This window comes from Portunus trituberculatus, unplaced genomic scaffold, assembly GCF_017591435.1.
Source record: "Portunus trituberculatus isolate SZX2019 unplaced genomic scaffold, ASM1759143v1 PGA_scaffold_480__1_contigs__length_17226, whole genome shotgun sequence".
NCBI lineage: Eukaryota > Metazoa > Arthropoda > Malacostraca > Decapoda > Portunidae > Portunus > Portunus trituberculatus.
The window spans coordinates 1-17,226 of NW_025541648.1; the positions used below are offsets into that span (position 1 = coordinate 1).

General features: G+C 45.8%; 4 protein-coding genes, 2 non-coding genes and 1 pseudogene across 6 annotated transcripts; 2 read left to right on the forward strand and 5 right to left on the reverse strand.

Moving 5' to 3' along the window:
• The first annotated feature begins 48 nt into the window (after positions 1-48).
• On the forward strand, positions 49-450 carry LOC123500761 (histone H2B). The gene has a single exon (XM_045249386.1). It carries the CDS (start codon positions 52-54, stop codon positions 421-423), a length of 372 nt encoding a protein of 123 aa, XP_045105321.1. The 5' UTR covers positions 49-51; the 3' UTR covers positions 424-450.
• Positions 451-1,365: 915 nt separating this feature from the next.
• Positions 1,366-10,925, reverse strand: LOC123500756. The gene is made up of 8 exons (XM_045249382.1): positions 10,394-10,925; positions 9,472-9,492; positions 9,269-9,350; positions 8,476-8,649; positions 8,240-8,341; positions 7,746-7,972; positions 5,890-6,021; positions 1,366-1,885 (listed from the first exon to the last, which is right to left on the reverse strand). The coding sequence occupies exons 1-8, from the start codon at positions 10,794-10,796 to the stop codon at positions 1,422-1,424; spliced, it is 1,605 nt and encodes a 534-aa protein (XP_045105317.1). The 5' UTR covers positions 10,797-10,925; the 3' UTR covers positions 1,366-1,421.
• On the reverse strand, positions 4,903-5,021 carry LOC123500762. Its single transcript, XR_006673447.1, has one exon. It is a non-coding gene; the product is annotated as a 5S ribosomal RNA (ribosomal RNA).
• Positions 7,524-8,203, reverse strand: LOC123500759 (histone H2A). The gene has a single exon (XM_045249384.1). It carries the CDS (start codon positions 8,056-8,058, stop codon positions 7,687-7,689), a length of 372 nt encoding a protein of 123 aa, XP_045105319.1. The 5' UTR covers positions 8,059-8,203; the 3' UTR covers positions 7,524-7,686.
• On the forward strand, positions 10,795-14,977 carry LOC123500760 (annotated as a pseudogene).
• LOC123500763 lies at positions 13,840-13,958 on the reverse strand. Its single transcript, XR_006673448.1, has one exon. It is a non-coding gene; the product is annotated as a 5S ribosomal RNA (ribosomal RNA).
• A 1,508-nt stretch (positions 14,978-16,485) lies between the features above and the next one.
• Positions 16,486-17,044, reverse strand: LOC123500758 (histone H2A). Its single transcript, XM_045249383.1, has one exon. The coding sequence runs from the start codon at positions 17,019-17,021 to the stop codon at positions 16,650-16,652; it is 372 nt and encodes a 123-aa protein (XP_045105318.1). The 5' UTR covers positions 17,022-17,044; the 3' UTR covers positions 16,486-16,649.
• Positions 17,045-17,226: the final 182 nt, after the last annotated feature.

The window sequence follows — 17,226 nt, forward strand, 5'->3', positions numbered from 1 at the left end:
GGTGCAACACAACACACAACTCTTCGCAAGTTGAACGACGCCGTTACTACCATGCCTCCCAAAGCATCAGGAAAGGCTGCCAAGAAGGCTGGCAAGGCTCAGAAGGCCATAGCCAAAGGGGACAAGAAGAAGAAGCGGAGGAGGAAGGAAAGCTACTCCATCTACATCTACAAGGTGCTCAAGCAGGTCCACCCCGACACTGGCGTGTCCTCCAAGGCTATGTCAATCATGAACTCTTTCGTGAACGACATTTTCGAGCGCATCGCTGCCGAGGCATCCCGCCTGGCACACTACAACAAGCGCTCCACCATCACCAGCCGGGAGATCCAGACTGCCGTCCGTCTCCTTCTGCCCGGCGAACTGGCAAAGCACGCCGTCTCTGAGGGCACCAAGGCTGTCACCAAGTACACCTCCTCCAAGTAAACTGACTGTCAGTCAGCTAGAAGGGGGGAAAGAAGAAAAAAGAGCAACTGCTGTCTCAGACAGTATTCAAACCCTACCCGGCTCCATAGGAGCCACACCTGAATCCAAAAAAAAAGGAGACACAATATAGACAAGTGTGGATGGTGGTCGCCGCTGGTGCACCAGAGCCGGATGGATGGATGGATATGGATGAGCTAGATGGCTGGCTCGTCATTAATGAGGCTCGCAACCGGGTCAGAGCAAAGAGATCCATCATCCACTGCACAACAGCAGCACCCGTAGTAGTAGTAGTATGATGATGGTGATGATTAAGCGTACGTACGATACTAATCACGGCAGGCAGGCTTTGGAGGGTGGGTGCATTCATGCTCTTCTTCTTCTTCTTGATTAATGATGATGCCTCCTATTTCAGTAACATAACGTTTTTCATCACACAAAGCTCAGGAAGCACACATTTATTATAGCTTGTAACATGAATCTTCGCTCTTTTTTTTTTTTTTTTTTTTTTTTTTTTTTTTATTTCTTTCTTTCTTTTCTTGACTGAATTGCAGTGAATCAATCAATCAATATATCTACAAATCAGACTGGAGGGGAAAGCAGTCATTCTCCATCGGCCACCGACATACTACTGATCAGAAACATGCACATGGAATATCGGATCCTAGACACAGAGAGGAAGGTTGAAGAAAAAAAAAAAAAAAAAAAAAAAAAAAAAGAGAGAGAGAGAGAGAGAGAGAGAGAGAGAGAGAGAGAGAGAGAGAGAGAGAGAGAGAGAGAGAGAGAGAGAGAGAGAGAGAGAGAGAGAGAGAGAGAGAGAGAGAGAGAGAGAGAGAGAAAAAAAAAAAGTCTTCTAATCAGGAAATCGCTCGACCATACGGATCAAAGCCAACCCATTCATGGTCTATGTAATATTATTCTCTTTAGATAAAGCACCTTTGGCCCTGAAGAGGGCCTAGATATTGTTTGTTGTTGCTTGCTTGCCTTGGATGACACACTTATTAGGCACGCTCGCCACGGATTCGACGAGCCAGCTGGATGTCCTTGGGCATGATAGTGACACGCTTGGCGTGGATGGCGCACAGGTTAGTGTCTTCAAAGAGACCCACGAGATAAGCCTCGGAAGCTTCCTGGAGGGCCATGACAGCGGAGGACTGGAAGCGGAGGTCAGTCTTGAAATCCTGGGCAATTTCACGCACCAAGCGCTGGAAAGGCAGCTTCCTGATAAGCAGTTCGGTGCTCTTCTGATAACGGCGGATCTCACGGAGGGCCACGGTTCCTGGCCTGTAACGGTGGGGCTTCTTGACACCTCCAGTGGCAGGAGCAGATTTGCGAGCTGCCTTCGTGGCAAGCTGCTTGCGGGGCGCCTTGCCACCGGTGGACTTGCGGGCCGTTTGCTTAGTACGTGCCATGGTGAGTAAGTAAGTTACTGCCGCTCGGAACGAACAGTTGGGCGAGTTGAGCGCTTAGGCTGGCACTTCTTTAAATACGGTTTGCCGGGGCCCAACCTTGCCTTACGATTGGACGGGAATGACGTAAGAGTGTTCGACAACCACAGAAAACTCCCCCCCTCCTAACCATAACAACATGTCATGGGTAACTCAAAGAAATTGAGGCAGGCGAGAGGGAGAGAAAAGAGGAAGGAAAGAGAGAAAAGAAAACAACAAAAAAAATAAACACACACACACACACACACACACACACACACACACACACACACACACACACACACACACACACACACACACACACACACACACACACACACACACACACACACACACACACACACACACACACACACACACACACACACACACACACACACACACACACACACACACACACACACACACACACACACACACACACACACACAGAGAGAGAGAGAGAGAGAGAGAGAGAGAGAGAGAGAGAGAGAGAGAGAGAGAGAGAGAGAGAGAGAGAGAGAGAGAGAGAGAGAGAGAGAGAGAGAGAGAGAGAGAGAGAGATTACATTCTCATATAAGGAAAGGATATAATGTAAATTTATCATAGATATATGTATGTACAGTACGTGGTTTATGAAGAATTGTTACGCGAAAAGTTTTTTTTATTTTCAATATTCATTTAGTTAGAAAAAAGGAGTGGTGAGTGACCTGACACGGCGAAATCCCTGAGACATCTTGGCTACAACAATGCTCTCTCTCTCTCTCTCTCTCTCTCTCTCTCTCTCTCTCTCTCTCTCTCTCTCTCTCTCTCTCTCTCTCTCTCTCTCTCTCTCTCTCTCTCTCTCTCTCTCTCTCTCTCTCTCTCTCTCTCTCTCTCACACACACACACACACACACACACACACACACACACACACACACACACACACACTGGCCGGGTGGAGATATTTGGGTGTGTCTCCTTTCACGTGTAGCCCCTGTTCACCTAGCAGTGAGTAGGTACGGGATGTAAATCGAGGAGTTGTGACCTTGTTGTCCCGGTGTGTGGTGTGTGCCTGGTCTCAGGCCTATCCGAAGATCGGAAATAATGAGCTCTGAGCTCGTTCCGTAGGGTAACGTCTGGCTGTCTCGTCAGAGACTGCAGCAGATCAAACAGTGAAACACACACACGGCCCGGTAGCTCAGGGGTTAGAGCGCTGGCTTCACAAGCCAGAGGACCGGGGTTCGATTCCCCGGCCGGGTGGAGATATTTGGGTGTGTCTCCTTTCACGTGTAGCCCCTGTTCACCTAGCAGTGAGTAGGTACGGGATGTAAATCGAGGAGTTGTGACCTTGTTGTCCCGGTGTGTGGTGTGTGCCTGGTCTCAGACCTATCCGAAGATCGGAAATAATGAGTTCTGAGCTCGTTCCGTAGGGTAACGTCTGGCTGTCTCGTCAGAGACTGCAGCAGATCAAACAGTGAATTACAGTGTAACACACACACACACACAGAGAGAGAGAGAGAGAGAGAGAGAGAGAGGGAGAGAGGGACAGAAGGATCCCACCGACAATTCTAGACGATTTTTTTTTTTTTTTTTTTTTTTTTTTTTTTTCCCGTTTACATGATTTTACCGGATATGTGCATAAATCGCAAAATTAGAAAATGGAGTGATTTTCGCGCGTCCCCTCCCCATTATCGACCCCCAATTTGATTTGGCTAATTTGCATAAAATTTCCATAAATTAGCAGAAACATTGCATACATTAGCCCCTACCGAAAAAAAAAAAAGTTGACAATTTCACAATATAATTATTTCAAATGCAAGGGCCACCAACATATAGCATGAAAATCCTAATATATACACAGACACACTTTAGCAACTACGATCCACAAAAAAAAAAAAAAACATTATATTTTACATACAAAGAATATGATTTCTCAAATATACCTGAATGACATCAGCAAAGCAACCATTTTAGATTCTAAGGTCAAATTAGGATGGATGGATGATGTAAAGATAGCAATCGATCATTTCATTCACCAAATACCCACTGCAACATGGCCAAGACAAATTGTTAATCAGATTATTATAGTGTGAAGATCACTTAGACGTTGCCATTTTTGGGAATTTCCCGGCCTGCGGCGTTGCTGGGCAAATTAAGGGATTAGAGCCTATGTGTCAATGATAACCTTGCTCCCCACACACCATGGATTAACACGGTCACTTTGACCTGTGACCTCACTCGGTCACCCAGAAGGATGTGACAACGCTCGGAGGAAACGTTGTCAAGCATTGTTGTTGCGTTTGCAAAACCAATGCAAAATTTATTTAAAAATAAACACAAATTCCTCTAACTTGCCTCTTTAGAGCATCACAATGTATATGTACTACAACACCATTCAGTTAAAAAGTATTAAGTACCTGACTTGGGGCGCGTATTGGTACACGTGTGACAGCGCCGCAGGCAGGAAAATCCCCAAAAACGCCAACGCCTAAGTGATCTTCATAAAAATGGTCAGACTATAGTGTGCGTATTTATTAGCGTGTCGTGTGTCACGGTTAGTCTGACGGCTTGCGTCTTTCCTCCTCCCACAGCCGCTGCAGTGACTTTCTAGGTTTTTTTTTTTTTTTTTTCCTTCTTCTTCAGACTTCAATGGTTAATATCCAAGCTCGACAGAGCACAGCACACGTCCGTGCAGGTGGTCATTCTTATCCCCTTCCCCCGGCACCAAGCTAGGCTAGCGGTTCGATGCAATTTCTCTATAGGAGAGAAAAAAAAAATGTCAGTTCGAGTCCTCTCCTATTCATGTGTGTTTAGAATACACAGTTTTGTCTGGTAATCCAGGCACGAGGTAGTACAAGAATAAATGGATGAATTAACAAAGAATAAAATAAGCAGGTAAAACAATATAAGAATAGACAAATCAAACCTTCTTCTTCTTCTTCTTCTTCTTCTTCTTCTTATTATTATTATTATTATTATTATTATTATTATTATTATTATTATTATTATAAAATAATAATAATAATAATAAAAAATAAATAAATAAATAGATAAATGAAAAATAATGGAATGCCAACAACATCTGGTGTTCCCAGGCGGTCACCCATCCAAGTACTAACCGGACCCAACGTTGCTTAACTTCGCTGATCGGACGAGAAGCGGTGTGTTCAACGTGGTGTGGTCGTTGGCACTCGATGTGAGATTTTAGGCCCCTTTAAATTCTTCCTGGCTTGCCCTACTATACTCCGTATACCCTGTGAATCAAGTCCTTTCTAGGTGTTTCTTGGTTTAATATCGTTTCCCTATTGGATTAATCTCAGTCTGTCTGTCTGTCTGTCTGTCTGTCTGTCTGTCTGTCTGTCTGTCTGTCTCTCTCATTCTTCTTCTTCTTCTTCTTCTTCTTCTTCTTCTTCTTCTTCTTATTATTATTATTATTATTATTATTATTATTATTATTATTCTGACACAGACTCAGTCTGCCTCCTCTGTGGCTGGCTGGCTGGTTGGCTTGTTGCTCGCTGCATGCATGCCGCTGGCTGGAAAATCTGGCACCTCCTCCGACTCGATATTATTTGGTTTTACGCCGTTTTCTTGCTTGCCTCTCGGTTGTACGTCTCGGATGCGTGGTCCGAGGGTCAACGACGAGACGGAGACCGTGTTCGTATGACCCAGCGATGTTGGATCAAGTGGGAAAAACAGGAAATATTGTTACCCTACTACAACCGGGAAGGCACCTGCTCCATATATATATTACCGCGAGGCAAAAATGCGAGTCACACTCGTGAGCGAGACATCGTATCACTACTACTACTACTACTCGCAGCAGCGCCTCATCATCTGTCACCATGACTGGCCGCGGCAAGGAGGCAAGGGACTTGGAAAGGAGGAGCCAAGCGTCACCGTAAGGTTTTGCGTGACAACATCCAGGGCATCACCAAGCCCGCTATCCGTCGGTTGGCTCGCCGAGGCGGCGTCAAGCGCATCTCCGGTCTCATCTACGAGGAGACTCGTGGGTGCTAAAGGTGTTCCTCGAGAACGTCATCAGGGATGCCGTCACCTACACCGAGCACGCCAAGCGCAAGACCGTCACTGCCATGGACGTCGTCTACGCCCTCAAGCGTCAGGGACGTACCCTCTACGGATTTGGCGGTTAAATCTGGTGTCTGGAATTTGGTGTCAACAACAGCAACTGCAAAAGCACCATAAGAAAAGAGTCAACATATCCCGGACCTTTTATAGGTCCACACAAATGAAGAGAAGGAAAAGTTATAGACTAACACTACTAGGACTATGGTTGTTCCAAGTAAAAGTGTTGTCCCTACTCTTTACGTCATTATTACAATTTGTGTGTGTGTTTTTTTTTTTTTTTTTTTTTTTTTCTTTCTTTTTTTTTCTTTTCCTTTCTTTCTATTTGTTTTCCTCTCTGTTTTATCACTCAAAGGTAAATCAAATGAAAGAGAAAGGATTATCAACTAAGTGATGTGAGGTCAGACACCAACCGCTGCTACAGGTGCTGTTTGTTTGTTTGTTTGTTAAGCTTCCGCCCATTAGTGGCGCAGGCAATTTTATTTCTTTATAGTGGTACCCATACAAGGAGGGAGGGTCCATATCAACACCGAAGCGCATCATCATCATCATCATCATCATCATCATCTTTGGTGTAGCCACCTAGATAGAACCTGGGTACCGCGGTGACATGTAGGTAGGTAGGTACCTTTCATTAAATCCCCCTCGCCGACTGACATACCTTCAAAACGGTGTGTGGTGTGATTCTTTCGAGCCGACGCGTGAACGTCTGTCTGTCTGCCCGATCCCACGTCCACCACCTTATCCACTATGGTCTGACCGCTTACTTGTATGGAGATCTTTTTTTTTTTTTTTTTTTTTTTGTTCCTGCCGGGAATTTTCCGGCCTGCAGCGCTGTCACACTCCAATACGCACACCTTAAAGAAAAAAAAAAAAAAAAAAAAAAGTTGGAGAGAGTTTCTGTTTATCTTTAAATATATTTTGCATTGTTTTTGCAAACAAACACAGCAATACTTGACATCGTTTGATCCGCGCGCCCTCCCCTCTCGGGGATGACCGCCGAGTGAGATCACAGGTCAAAGTGAAAGCGTTAATCCATGGGTCACTCACTCACTCCCTCCCTGTCCCTACCTACCACCTACCAGCCAGGAGGGAAGCAAGAGAGGGGGGACACTTGCACGCACCAATACGCACCTTAAGTCAGGTAGGTACTTAATACTTGGTAATTGAACGGTGTTGTATTATATACATTGTGATGCTCTAAAAGAAAAGAAAAGAAAAAAAAAAGAAAAAGAAAAGGCAAGTTGGAGTAAGCTTCTTGTTTATCTTTGAACATATTTCGCATTGTTTGTTTGTTTGTTTTGCAAACACAGCAATACTTGACAACGTTTAATCCGCATCTCTTGGATGACTGCCGAGTGAGATCACAGGTCAAAGTGACCGACCGCGTTAATTGATCCCTGTCCCGCTAGCTACCTACCAGCCAGGAGGGAAGCAAGAGAGCAAGACAGAGAGGGGCGTGTGCGGGAAGCAAGGTCCTCATTGACACACGGGCCCTAATCCCATAATTTGCTCAGCGCAAGGCGTTAATTTTTTTTTTTTTTTTTTTTTTTTTGCAGCGCTGCAGGCCGGAACAAAAAAATAAAGAGAAAAAAATTCTACCAATAGCATTTCTATCATTCATTATCAAAAAAATATATACCATCATTATTATTAATATCATGGTTAACACTATAGTCTATTCAATTCTCTAGATGTGTCAATGTGTGGCTCCGAAGAGGAGCCGGATGTATATACTTGTTGGTGATGATATTGAGGAGGAGAGGATTTACTTCTTCTCGGTCTTCTTGGGAAGGAGCACAGCCTGAATGTTTGGCAGCACGCCACCCTGTGCAATGGTGACCCCGGAGAGGAGCTTGTTAAGTTCCTCGTCGTTCCGGATGGCCAGCTGCAGGTGACGCGGGATGATGCGAGTCTTCTTGTTGTCGCGGGCGGCGTTGCCGGCAAGCTCGAGGACTTCGGCGGCCAGGTACTCCATGACCGCTGCAAGGTACACGGGGGCGCCAGCCCCCACTCGCTCGGCGTAGTTGCCCTTCCTCAGGAGGCGATGAATCCTGCCGACCGGGAACTGGAGTCCAGCACGGCTGGAACGGGACTTTGACTTTCCCTTCACCTTTCCTCCTTTGCCGCGTCCGGACATGGCGAGTAGTGGTGGTAGTAGTAGGTGGGATTAACAAGTAGTAGTGGTAGTATTATTAGCAAGTAACACTCCGTCAGCTGCGGGAGCGAGTCGGTGTGTTGTGCGTTATCTGTTCTTCGGCGGGCTCGTTTCCTCTATATAAAAGGAAGATCGGATCAGCGCGTAACACGTAACGCCCAACCGGGAGGCTGGCTCTCGCGGCGACTCGCGATCCTGAGCAGGATTGCTTACATAAATGGCACTCTTCAAGTCGGGTGCAACACAAGCCACCTCCCGCCACGACCTACAAAATAGTCCGCGCAGCAACCACGCGGGAAGTCAAGCCACCTCCCACCCTCAAGGATTATCCTCGCTCAAAAGCGCTCACTCGTGGCGGTGTGGGATAAAGTGCTGAAGCTGTCCCAGGCATCAAACTACCACCCATAGTTGTTGATGACAAGGATGAGGATGAGGACGACGACAAACCACCGCCTCCTCCCGAGGACGACAACGGAGGATGGAGGACTGCAGGGCGGCGACACCAGCGTACCTCTCACCAAAACACCCGTTACATCGAACCAGGCCGAGAATGACCACCAGCCCGCCAGACTTCTACCCAGACGACGAGGCAAAAAGTGAAACCGCGCAACACAGTGTAGTGTAGAGTTTCAGCAATAGCAAACCCATTTCCATATCATGTACTGTATTAATTGTTTTGTTTTTACCATATTTCAATATTTTCTGAATGACATTTACCTACCTTAGTGTTCCTTTTCTTATGCTCAACTCTAATGAGAGAAAAACAGCAAGCTGGACCGCCCAGCAACTTTAATTCTCTTCTATATTTCTGTATTTCTGTTATTTTGTGTCTTGTACTGTACCACCCCTTGTTTGTATCCTCCCCCCCCTTTTCTCAATAAACTTTGAAACTTTGGGTGCAACACAACACACAACTCTTCGCAAGTTGAACGACGCCGTTACTACCATGCCTCCCAAAGCATCAGGAAAGGCTGCCAAGAAGGCTGGCAAGGCTCAGAAGGCCATAGCCAAAGGGGACAAGAAGAAGAAGCGGAGGAGGAAGGAAAGCTACTCCATCTACATCTACAAGGTGCTCAAGCAGGTCCACCCCGACACTGGCGTGTCCTCCAAGGCTATGTCAATCATGAACTCTTTCGTGAACGACATTTTCGAGCGCATCGCTGCCGAGGCATCCCGCCTGGCACACTACAACAAGCGCTCCACCATCACCAGCCGGGAGATCCAGACTGCCGTCCGTCTCCTTCTGCCCGGCGAACTGGCAAAGCACGCCGTCTCTGAGGGCACCAAGGCTGTCACCAAGTACACCTCCTCCAAGTAAACTGACTGTCAGTCAGCTAGAAGGGGGGAAAGAAGAAAAAAGAGCAACTGCTGTCTCAGACAGTATTCAAACCCTACCCGGCTCCATAGGAGCCACACCTGAATCCAAAAAAAAAGGAGACACAATATAGACAAGTGTGGATGGTGGTCGCCGCTGGTGCACCAGAGCCGGATGGATGGATGGATATGGATGAGCTAGATGGCTGGCTCGTCATTAATGAGGCTCGCAACCGGGTCAGAGCAAAGAGATCCATCATCCACTGCACAACAGCAGCACCCGTAGTAGTAGTAGTATGATGATGGTGATGATTAAGCGTACGTACGATACTAATCACGGCAGGCAGGCTTTGGAGGGTGGGTGCATTCATGCTCTTCTTCTTCTTCTTGATTAATGATGATGCCTCCTATTTCAGTAACATAACGTTTTTCATCACACAAAGCTCAGGAAGCACACATTTATTATAGCTTGTAACATGAATCTTCGCTCCTTTTTTTTTTTTTTTTTTTTTTTTTATTTATTTCTTTCTTTTCTTGACTGAATTGCAGTGAATCAATCAATCAATATATCTACAAATCAGACTGGAGGGAAAGCAGTCATTCTCCATCGGCCACCGACATACTACTGATCAGAAACATGCACATGGAATATCGGATCCTAGACACAGAGAAGGTTGAAGGTTGAAAAAAAAAAAAAAAAAGAAGAGAGAGAGAGAGAGAGAGAGAGAGAGAGAGAGAGAGAGAGAGAGAGAGAGAGAGAGAGAGAGAGAGAGAGAGAGAGAGAGAGAGAGAGAGAGAGAGAGAGAGAGAGAGAGAGAGAGAGAGAGAGAGAAAAAAAAAAAGTCTTCTAATCAGGAAATCGCTCGACCATACGGATCAAAGCCAACCCATTCATGGTCTATGTAATATTATTCTCTTTAGATAAAGCACCTTTGGCCCTGAAGAGGGCCTAGATATTGTTTGTTGTTGCTTGCTTGCCTTGGATGACACACTTATTAGGCACGCTCGCCACGGATTCGACGAGCCAGCTGGATGTCCTTGGGCATGATAGTGACACGCTTGGCGTGGATGGCGCACAGGTTAGTGTCTTCAAAGAGACCCACGAGATAAGCCTCGGAAGCTTCCTGGAGGGCCATGACAGCGGAGGACTGGAAGCGGAGGTCAGTCTTGAAATCCTGGGCAATTTCACGCACCAAGCGCTGGAAAGGCAGCTTCCTGATAAGCAGTTCGGTGCTCTTCTGATAACGGCGGATCTCACGGAGGGCCACGGTTCCTGGCCTGTAACGGTGGGGCTTCTTGACACCTCCAGTGGCAGGAGCAGATTTGCGAGCTGCCTTCGTGGCAAGCTGCTTGCGGGGCGCCTTGCCACCGGTGGACTTGCGGGCCGTTTGCTTAGTACGTGCCATGGTGAGTAAGTAAGTTACTGCCGCTCGGAACGAACAGTTGGGCGAGTTGAGCGCTTAGGCTGGCACTTCTTTAAATACGGTTTGCCGGGGCCCAACCTTGCCTTACGATTGGACGGGAATGACGTAAGAGTGTTCGACAACCACAGAAAACTCCCCCCTCCTAACCATAACAACATGTCATGGGTAACTCAAAGAAATTGAGGCAGGCGAGAGGGAGAGAAAAGAGGAAGGAAAGAGAGAAAAAAAAACACAAAAAAATAAAATAAAATAAAAAAAAAAAAAAACGCACACAAACACACACACACACACACACACACACACACACACACACACACACACACACACACACACACACACACACACACACACACACACACACACACACACACACACACACACACACACACACACACACACACACACACACACACACACACACACACACACACACACACAGACACACACAGAGAGAGAGAGAGAGAGAGAGAGAGAGAGAGAGAGAGAGAGAGAGAGAGAGAGAGAGAGAGAGAGAGAGAGAGAGAGAGAGAGAGAGAGAGAGATTACATTCTCATATAAGGAAAGGATATAATGTAAATTTATCATAGATATATGTATGTACAGTACGTGGTTTATGAAGAATTGTTACGCGAAAAGTTTTTTTTTTATTTTCAATATTCATTTAGTTAGGAAAAAGGAGTGGTGAGTGACCTGACACGGCGAAATCCCTGAGACATCTGAGACATCTTGGCTACAACTCTCTCTCTCTCTCTCTCTCTCTCTCTCTCTCTCTCTCTCTCTCTCTCTCTCTCTCTCTCTCTCTCTCTCTCTCTCTCTCTCTCTCTCTCTCTCTCTCTCTCTCACACACACACACACACACACACACACACACACACACACACACACACACACACACTGGCCGGGTGGAGATATTTGGGTGTGTCTCCTTTCACGTGTAGCCCCTGTTCACCTAGCAGTGAGTAGGTACGGGATGTAAATCGAGGAGTTGTGACCTTGTTGTCCCGGTGTGTGGTGTGTGCCTGGTCTCAGGCCTATCCGAAGATCGGAAATAATGAGCTCTGAGCTCGTTCCGTAGGGTAACGTCTGGCTGTCTCGTCAGAGACTGCAGCAGATCAAACAGTGAAACACACACACGGCCCGGTAGCTCAGGGGTTAGAGCGCTGGCTTCACAAGCCAGAGGACCGGGGTTCGATTCCCCGGCCGGGTGGAGATATTTGGGTGTGTCTCCTTTCACGTGTAGCCCCTGTTCACCTAGCAGTGAGTAGGTACGGGATGTAAATCGAGGAGTTGTGACCTTGTTGTCCCGGTGTGTGGTGTGTGCCTGGTCTCAGACCTATCCGAAGATCGGAAATAATGAGTTCTGAGCTCGTTCCGTAGGGTAACGTCTGGCTGTCTCGTCAGAGACTGCAGCAGATCAAACAGTGAATTACATGCAGTGTTAACACACACACACAGAGAGAGAGAGAGAGAGAGAGAGAGAGAGAGAGGGAGAGAGGGACAGAAGGATCCCACCGACAATTCTAGACGATTTTTTTTTTTTTTTTTTTTTTTTTTTTTTTTTTTTCCCGTTTACATGATTTTACCGGATATGTGCATAAATCGCAAAATTAGAAAATGGAGTGATTTTCGCGCGTCCCCCCCCATTATCGACCCCCAATTTGATTTGGCTAATTTGCATAAAATTTCCATAAATTAGCAGAAACATTGCATACATTAGCCCCTACCGAAAAAAAAAAAAAGTTGACAATTTCACAATATAATTATTTCAAATGCAAGGGCCACCAACATATAGCATGAAAATCCTAATATATACACAGACACACTTTAGCAACTACGATCCACAAAAAAAAAAAAACATTATATTTTACATACAAAGAATATGATTTCTCAAATATACCTGAATGACATCAGCAAAGCAACCATTTTAGATTCTAAGGTCAAATTAGGATGGATGGATGATGTAAAGATAGCAATCGATCATTTCATTCACCAAATACCCACTGCAACATGGCCAAGACAAATTGTTAATCAGATTATTATAGTGTGAAGATCACTTAGACGTTGCCATTTTTGGGAATTTCCCGGCCTGCGGCGTTGCTGGGCAAATTAAGGGATTAGAGCCTATGTGTCAATGATAACCTTGCTCCCCACACACCATGGATTAACACGGTCACTTTGACCTGTGACCTCACTCGGTCACCCAGAAGGATGTGACAACGCTCGGAGGAAACGTTGTCAAGCATTGTTGTTGCGTTTGCAAAACCAATGCAAAATTTATTTAAAATAAACACAAATTCCTCTAACTTGCCTCTTTAGAGCATCACAATGTATATGTACTACAACACCATTCAGTTAAAAAGTATTAAGTACCTGACTTGGGGCGCGTATTGGTACACGTGTGACAGCGCCGCAGGCAGGAAAATCCCAAAACGCCAACGCCTAAGTGATCTTCATAAAATGGTCAGACTATAGTGTGCGTATTTATTAGCGTGTCGTGTGTCACGGTTAGTCTGACGGCTTGCGTCTTTCCTCCTCCCACAGCCGCTGCAGTGACTTTCTAGGTTTTTTTTTTTTTTTTCCTTCTTCTTCAGACTTCAATGGTTAATATCCAAGCTCGACAGAGCACAGCACACGTCCGTGCAGGTGGTCATTCTTATCCCCTTCCCCCGGCACCAAGCTAGGCTAGCGGTTCGATGCAATTTCTCTATAGGAGAGAAAAAAAAAAATGTCAGTTCGAGTCCTCTCCTATTCATGTGTGTTTAGAATACACAGTTTTGTCTGGTAATCCAGGCACGAGGTAGTACAAGAATAAATGGATGAATTAACAAAGAATAAAATAAGCAGGTAAAACAATATAAGAATAGACAAATCAAACCTTCTTCTTCTTCTTCTTCTTCTTCTTCTTCTTCTTCTTATTATTATTATTATTATTATTATTATTATTATTATTATTATTATTATATTATAATAATAATAATAATAATAAAAAATAAATAAATAAATAGATAAATGAAAAATAATGGAATGCCAACAACATCTGGTGTTCCCAGGCGGTCACCCATCCAAGTACTAACCGGACCCAACGTTGCTTAACTTCGCTGATCGGACGAGAAGCGGTGTGTTCAACGTGGTGTGGTCGTTGGCACTCGATGTGAGATTTTAGGCCCCTTTAAATTCTTCCTGGCTTGCCCTACTATACTCCGTATACCCTGTGAATCAAGTCCTTTCTAGGTGTTTCTTGGTTTAATATCGTTTCCCTATTGGATTAATCTCTCAGTCTGTCTGTCTGTCTGTCTGTCTGTCTGTCTGTCTGTCTGTCTGTCTGTCTGTCTGTCTGTCTTCTTCTTCTTCTTCTTCTTCTTCTTCTTCTTCTTCTTCTTCTTCTTATTATTATTATTATTATTATTATTATTATTATTATTCTGACACAGACTCAGTCTGCCTCCTCTGTGGCTGGCTGGCTGGTTGGCTTGTTGCTCGCTGCATGCATGCCGCTGGCTGGAAAATCTGGCACCTCCTCCGACTCGATATTATTTGGTTTTACGCCGTTTTCTTGCTTGCCTCTCGGTTGTACGTCTCGGATGCGTGGTCCGAGGGTCAACGACGAGACGGAGACCGTGTTCGTATGACCCAGCGATGTTGGATCAAGTGGGAAAAACAGGAAATATTGTTACCCTACTACAACCGGGAAGGCACCTGCTCCATATATATATTACCGCGAGGCAAAAATGCGAGTCACACTCGTGAGCGAGACATCGTATCATACTACTACTACTACTACTCGCAGCAGCGCCTCATCATCTGTCACCATGACTGGCCGCGGCAAGGAGGCAAGGGACTTGGAAAGGGAGGAGCCAAGCGTCACCGTAAGGTTTTGCGTGACAACATCCAGGGCATCACCAAGCCCGCTATCCGTCGGTTGGCTCGCCGAGGCGGCGTCAAGCGCATCTCCGGTCTCATCTACGAGGAGACTCGTGGGTGCTAAAGGTGTTCCTCGAGAACGTCATCAGGGATGCCGTCACCTACACCGAGCACGCCAAGCGCAAGACCGTCACTGCCATGGACGTCGTCTACGCCCTCAAGCGTCAGGGACGTACCCTCTACGGATTTGGCGGTTAAATCTGGTGTCTGGAATTTGGTGTCAACAACAGCAACTGCAAAAACACCATAAGAAAAGAGTCAACATATCCCGGACCTTTTATAGGTCCACACAAATGAAGAGAAGGAAAAAGTTATAGACTAACACTACTAGGACTATGGTTGTTCCAAGTAAAAGTGTTGTCCCTACTCTTTACGTCATTATTACAATTTGTGTGTGTGTTTTTTTTTTTTTTTTTTTTTCCTTTTCTTTCTTTTTTTTCTTTTCCTTTCTTTCTATTTGTTTTCCTCTCTGTTTTATCACTCAAAGGTAAATCAAATGAAAGAGAAAGGATTATCAACTAAGTGATGTGAGGTCAGACACCAACCGCTGCTACAGGTGCTGTTTGTTTGTTTGTTTGTTAAGCTTCCGCCCATTAGTGGCGCAGGCAATTTTATTTCTTTATAGTGGTACCCATACAAGGAGGGAGGGTCCATATCAACACCGAAGCGCATCATCATCATCATCATCATCATCATCATCTTTGGTGTAGCCACCTAGATAGAACCTGGGTACCGCGGTGACATGTAGGTAGGTAGGTACCTTTCATTAAATCCCCCTCGCCGACTGACATACCTTCAAAACGGTGTGTGGTGTGATTCTTTCGAGCCGACGCGTGAACGTCTGTCTGTCTGCCCGATCCCACGTCCACCACCTTATCCACTATGGTCTGACCGCTTACTTGTATGGAGATCTTTTAGGTTTTTTTTTTTTTTTTTTTGTTCCTGCCGGGAATTTTCCGGCCTGCAGCGCTGTCACACTCCAATACGCACACCTTAAAGAACAAAAAAAAAAAAAAAAAAAAGTTGGAGAGTTTCTGTTTATCTTTAAATATATTTTGCATTGTTTTTGCAAACAAACACAGCAATACTTGACATCGTTTGATCCGCGCGCCCTCCCCTCTCGGGGATGACCGCCGAGTGAGATCACAGGTCAAAGTGAAAGCGTTAATCCATGGGTCACTCACTCACTCCCTCCCTGTCCCTACCTACCACCTACCAGCCAGGAGGGAAGCAAGAGAGGGGGGACACTTGCACGCACCAATACGCACCTTAAGTCAGGTAGGTACTTAATACTTGGTAATTGAACGGTGTTGTATTATATACATTGTGATGCTCTAAAAGAAAAAGAAAATGAAAAAGAAAAGAAAAAAAGAAAAAGAAAAGGCAAGTTGGAGTAAGCTTCTTGTTTATCTTTGAACATATTTCGCATTGTTTGTTTGTTTTGCAAACACAGCAATACTTGACAACGTTTAATCCGCATCTCTTGGATGACTGCCGAGTGAGATCACAGGTCAAAGTGACCGACCGCGTTAATTGATCCCTGTCCCGCTAGCTACCTACCAGCCAGGAGGGAAGCAAGAGAGCAAGACAGAGAGAGGGGCGTGTGCGGGAAGCAAGGTCCTCATTGACACACGGGCCCTAATCCCATAATTTGCTCAGCGCAAGGCGTTTTTTTTTTTTTTTTTTTTTTTTTTTGCAGCGCTGCAGGCCGGAACAAAAAAAAAATAAAGAGAAAAAAAAATTCTACCAATAGCATTTCTATCATTCATTATCAAAAAAATATATACCATCATTATTATTAATATCATGGTTAACACTATAGTCTATTCAATTCTCTAGATGTGTCAATGTGTGGCTCCGAAGAGGAGCCGGATGTATATACTTGTTGGTGATGATATTGAGGAGGAGAGGGATTTACTTCTTCTCGGTCTTCTTGGGAAGGAGCACAGCCTGAATGTTTGGCAGCACGCCACCCTGTGCAATGGTGACCCCGGAGAGGAGCTTGTTAAGTTCCTCGTCGTTCCGGATGGCCAGCTGCAGGTGACGCGGGATGATGCGAGTCTTCTTGTTGTCGCGGGCGGCGTTGCCGGCAAGCTCGAGGACTTCGGCGGCCAGGTACTCCATGACCGCTGCAAGGTACACGGGGGCGCCAGCCCCCACTCGCTCGGCGTAGTTGCCCTTCCTCAGGAGGCGATGAATCCTGCCGACCGGGAACTGGAGTCCAGCACGGCTGGAACGGGACTTTGACTTTCCCTTCACCTTTCCTCCTTTGCCGCGTCCGGACATGGCGAGTAGTGGTGGTAGTAGAGGTGGGATTAACAAGTAGTAGTGGTAGTATTATTAGCAAGTAACACTCCGTCAGCTGCGGGAGCGAGTCGGTGTGTTGTGCGTTATCTGTTCTTCGGCGGGCTCGTTTCCTCTATATAAAAGGAAGATCGGATCAGCGCGTAACACGTAACGCCCAACCGGGAGGCTGGCTCTCGCGGCGACT

Coding starts and splice junctions, on each gene's coding strand:
- LOC123500756 (XM_045249382.1), bottom strand. CDS start 10,796: ATGGCACGTACTAAGCAAACGGCCCGCAAGTCCACCGGTGGCAAGGCG. Junction 9,493..10,393: donor TCGTCGAATCCGTGGCGAGC/GTGCCTAATAAG, acceptor TTTTGGATTCAG/GTGTGGCTCCTATGGAGCCG. Junction 9,351..9,471: donor TGTGGCTCCTATGGAGCCGG/GTAGGGTTTGAA, acceptor TGGTGCCCTCAG/AGACGGCGTGCTTTGCCAGT.
- LOC123500759 (XM_045249384.1), bottom strand. CDS start 8,058: ATGTCCGGACGCGGCAAAGGAGGAAAGGTGAAGGGAAAGTCAAAGTCC.
- LOC123500761 (XM_045249386.1), top strand. CDS start 52: ATGCCTCCCAAAGCATCAGGAAAGGCTGCCAAGAAGGCTGGCAAGGCT.
- LOC123500758 (XM_045249383.1), bottom strand. CDS start 17,021: ATGTCCGGACGCGGCAAAGGAGGAAAGGTGAAGGGAAAGTCAAAGTCC.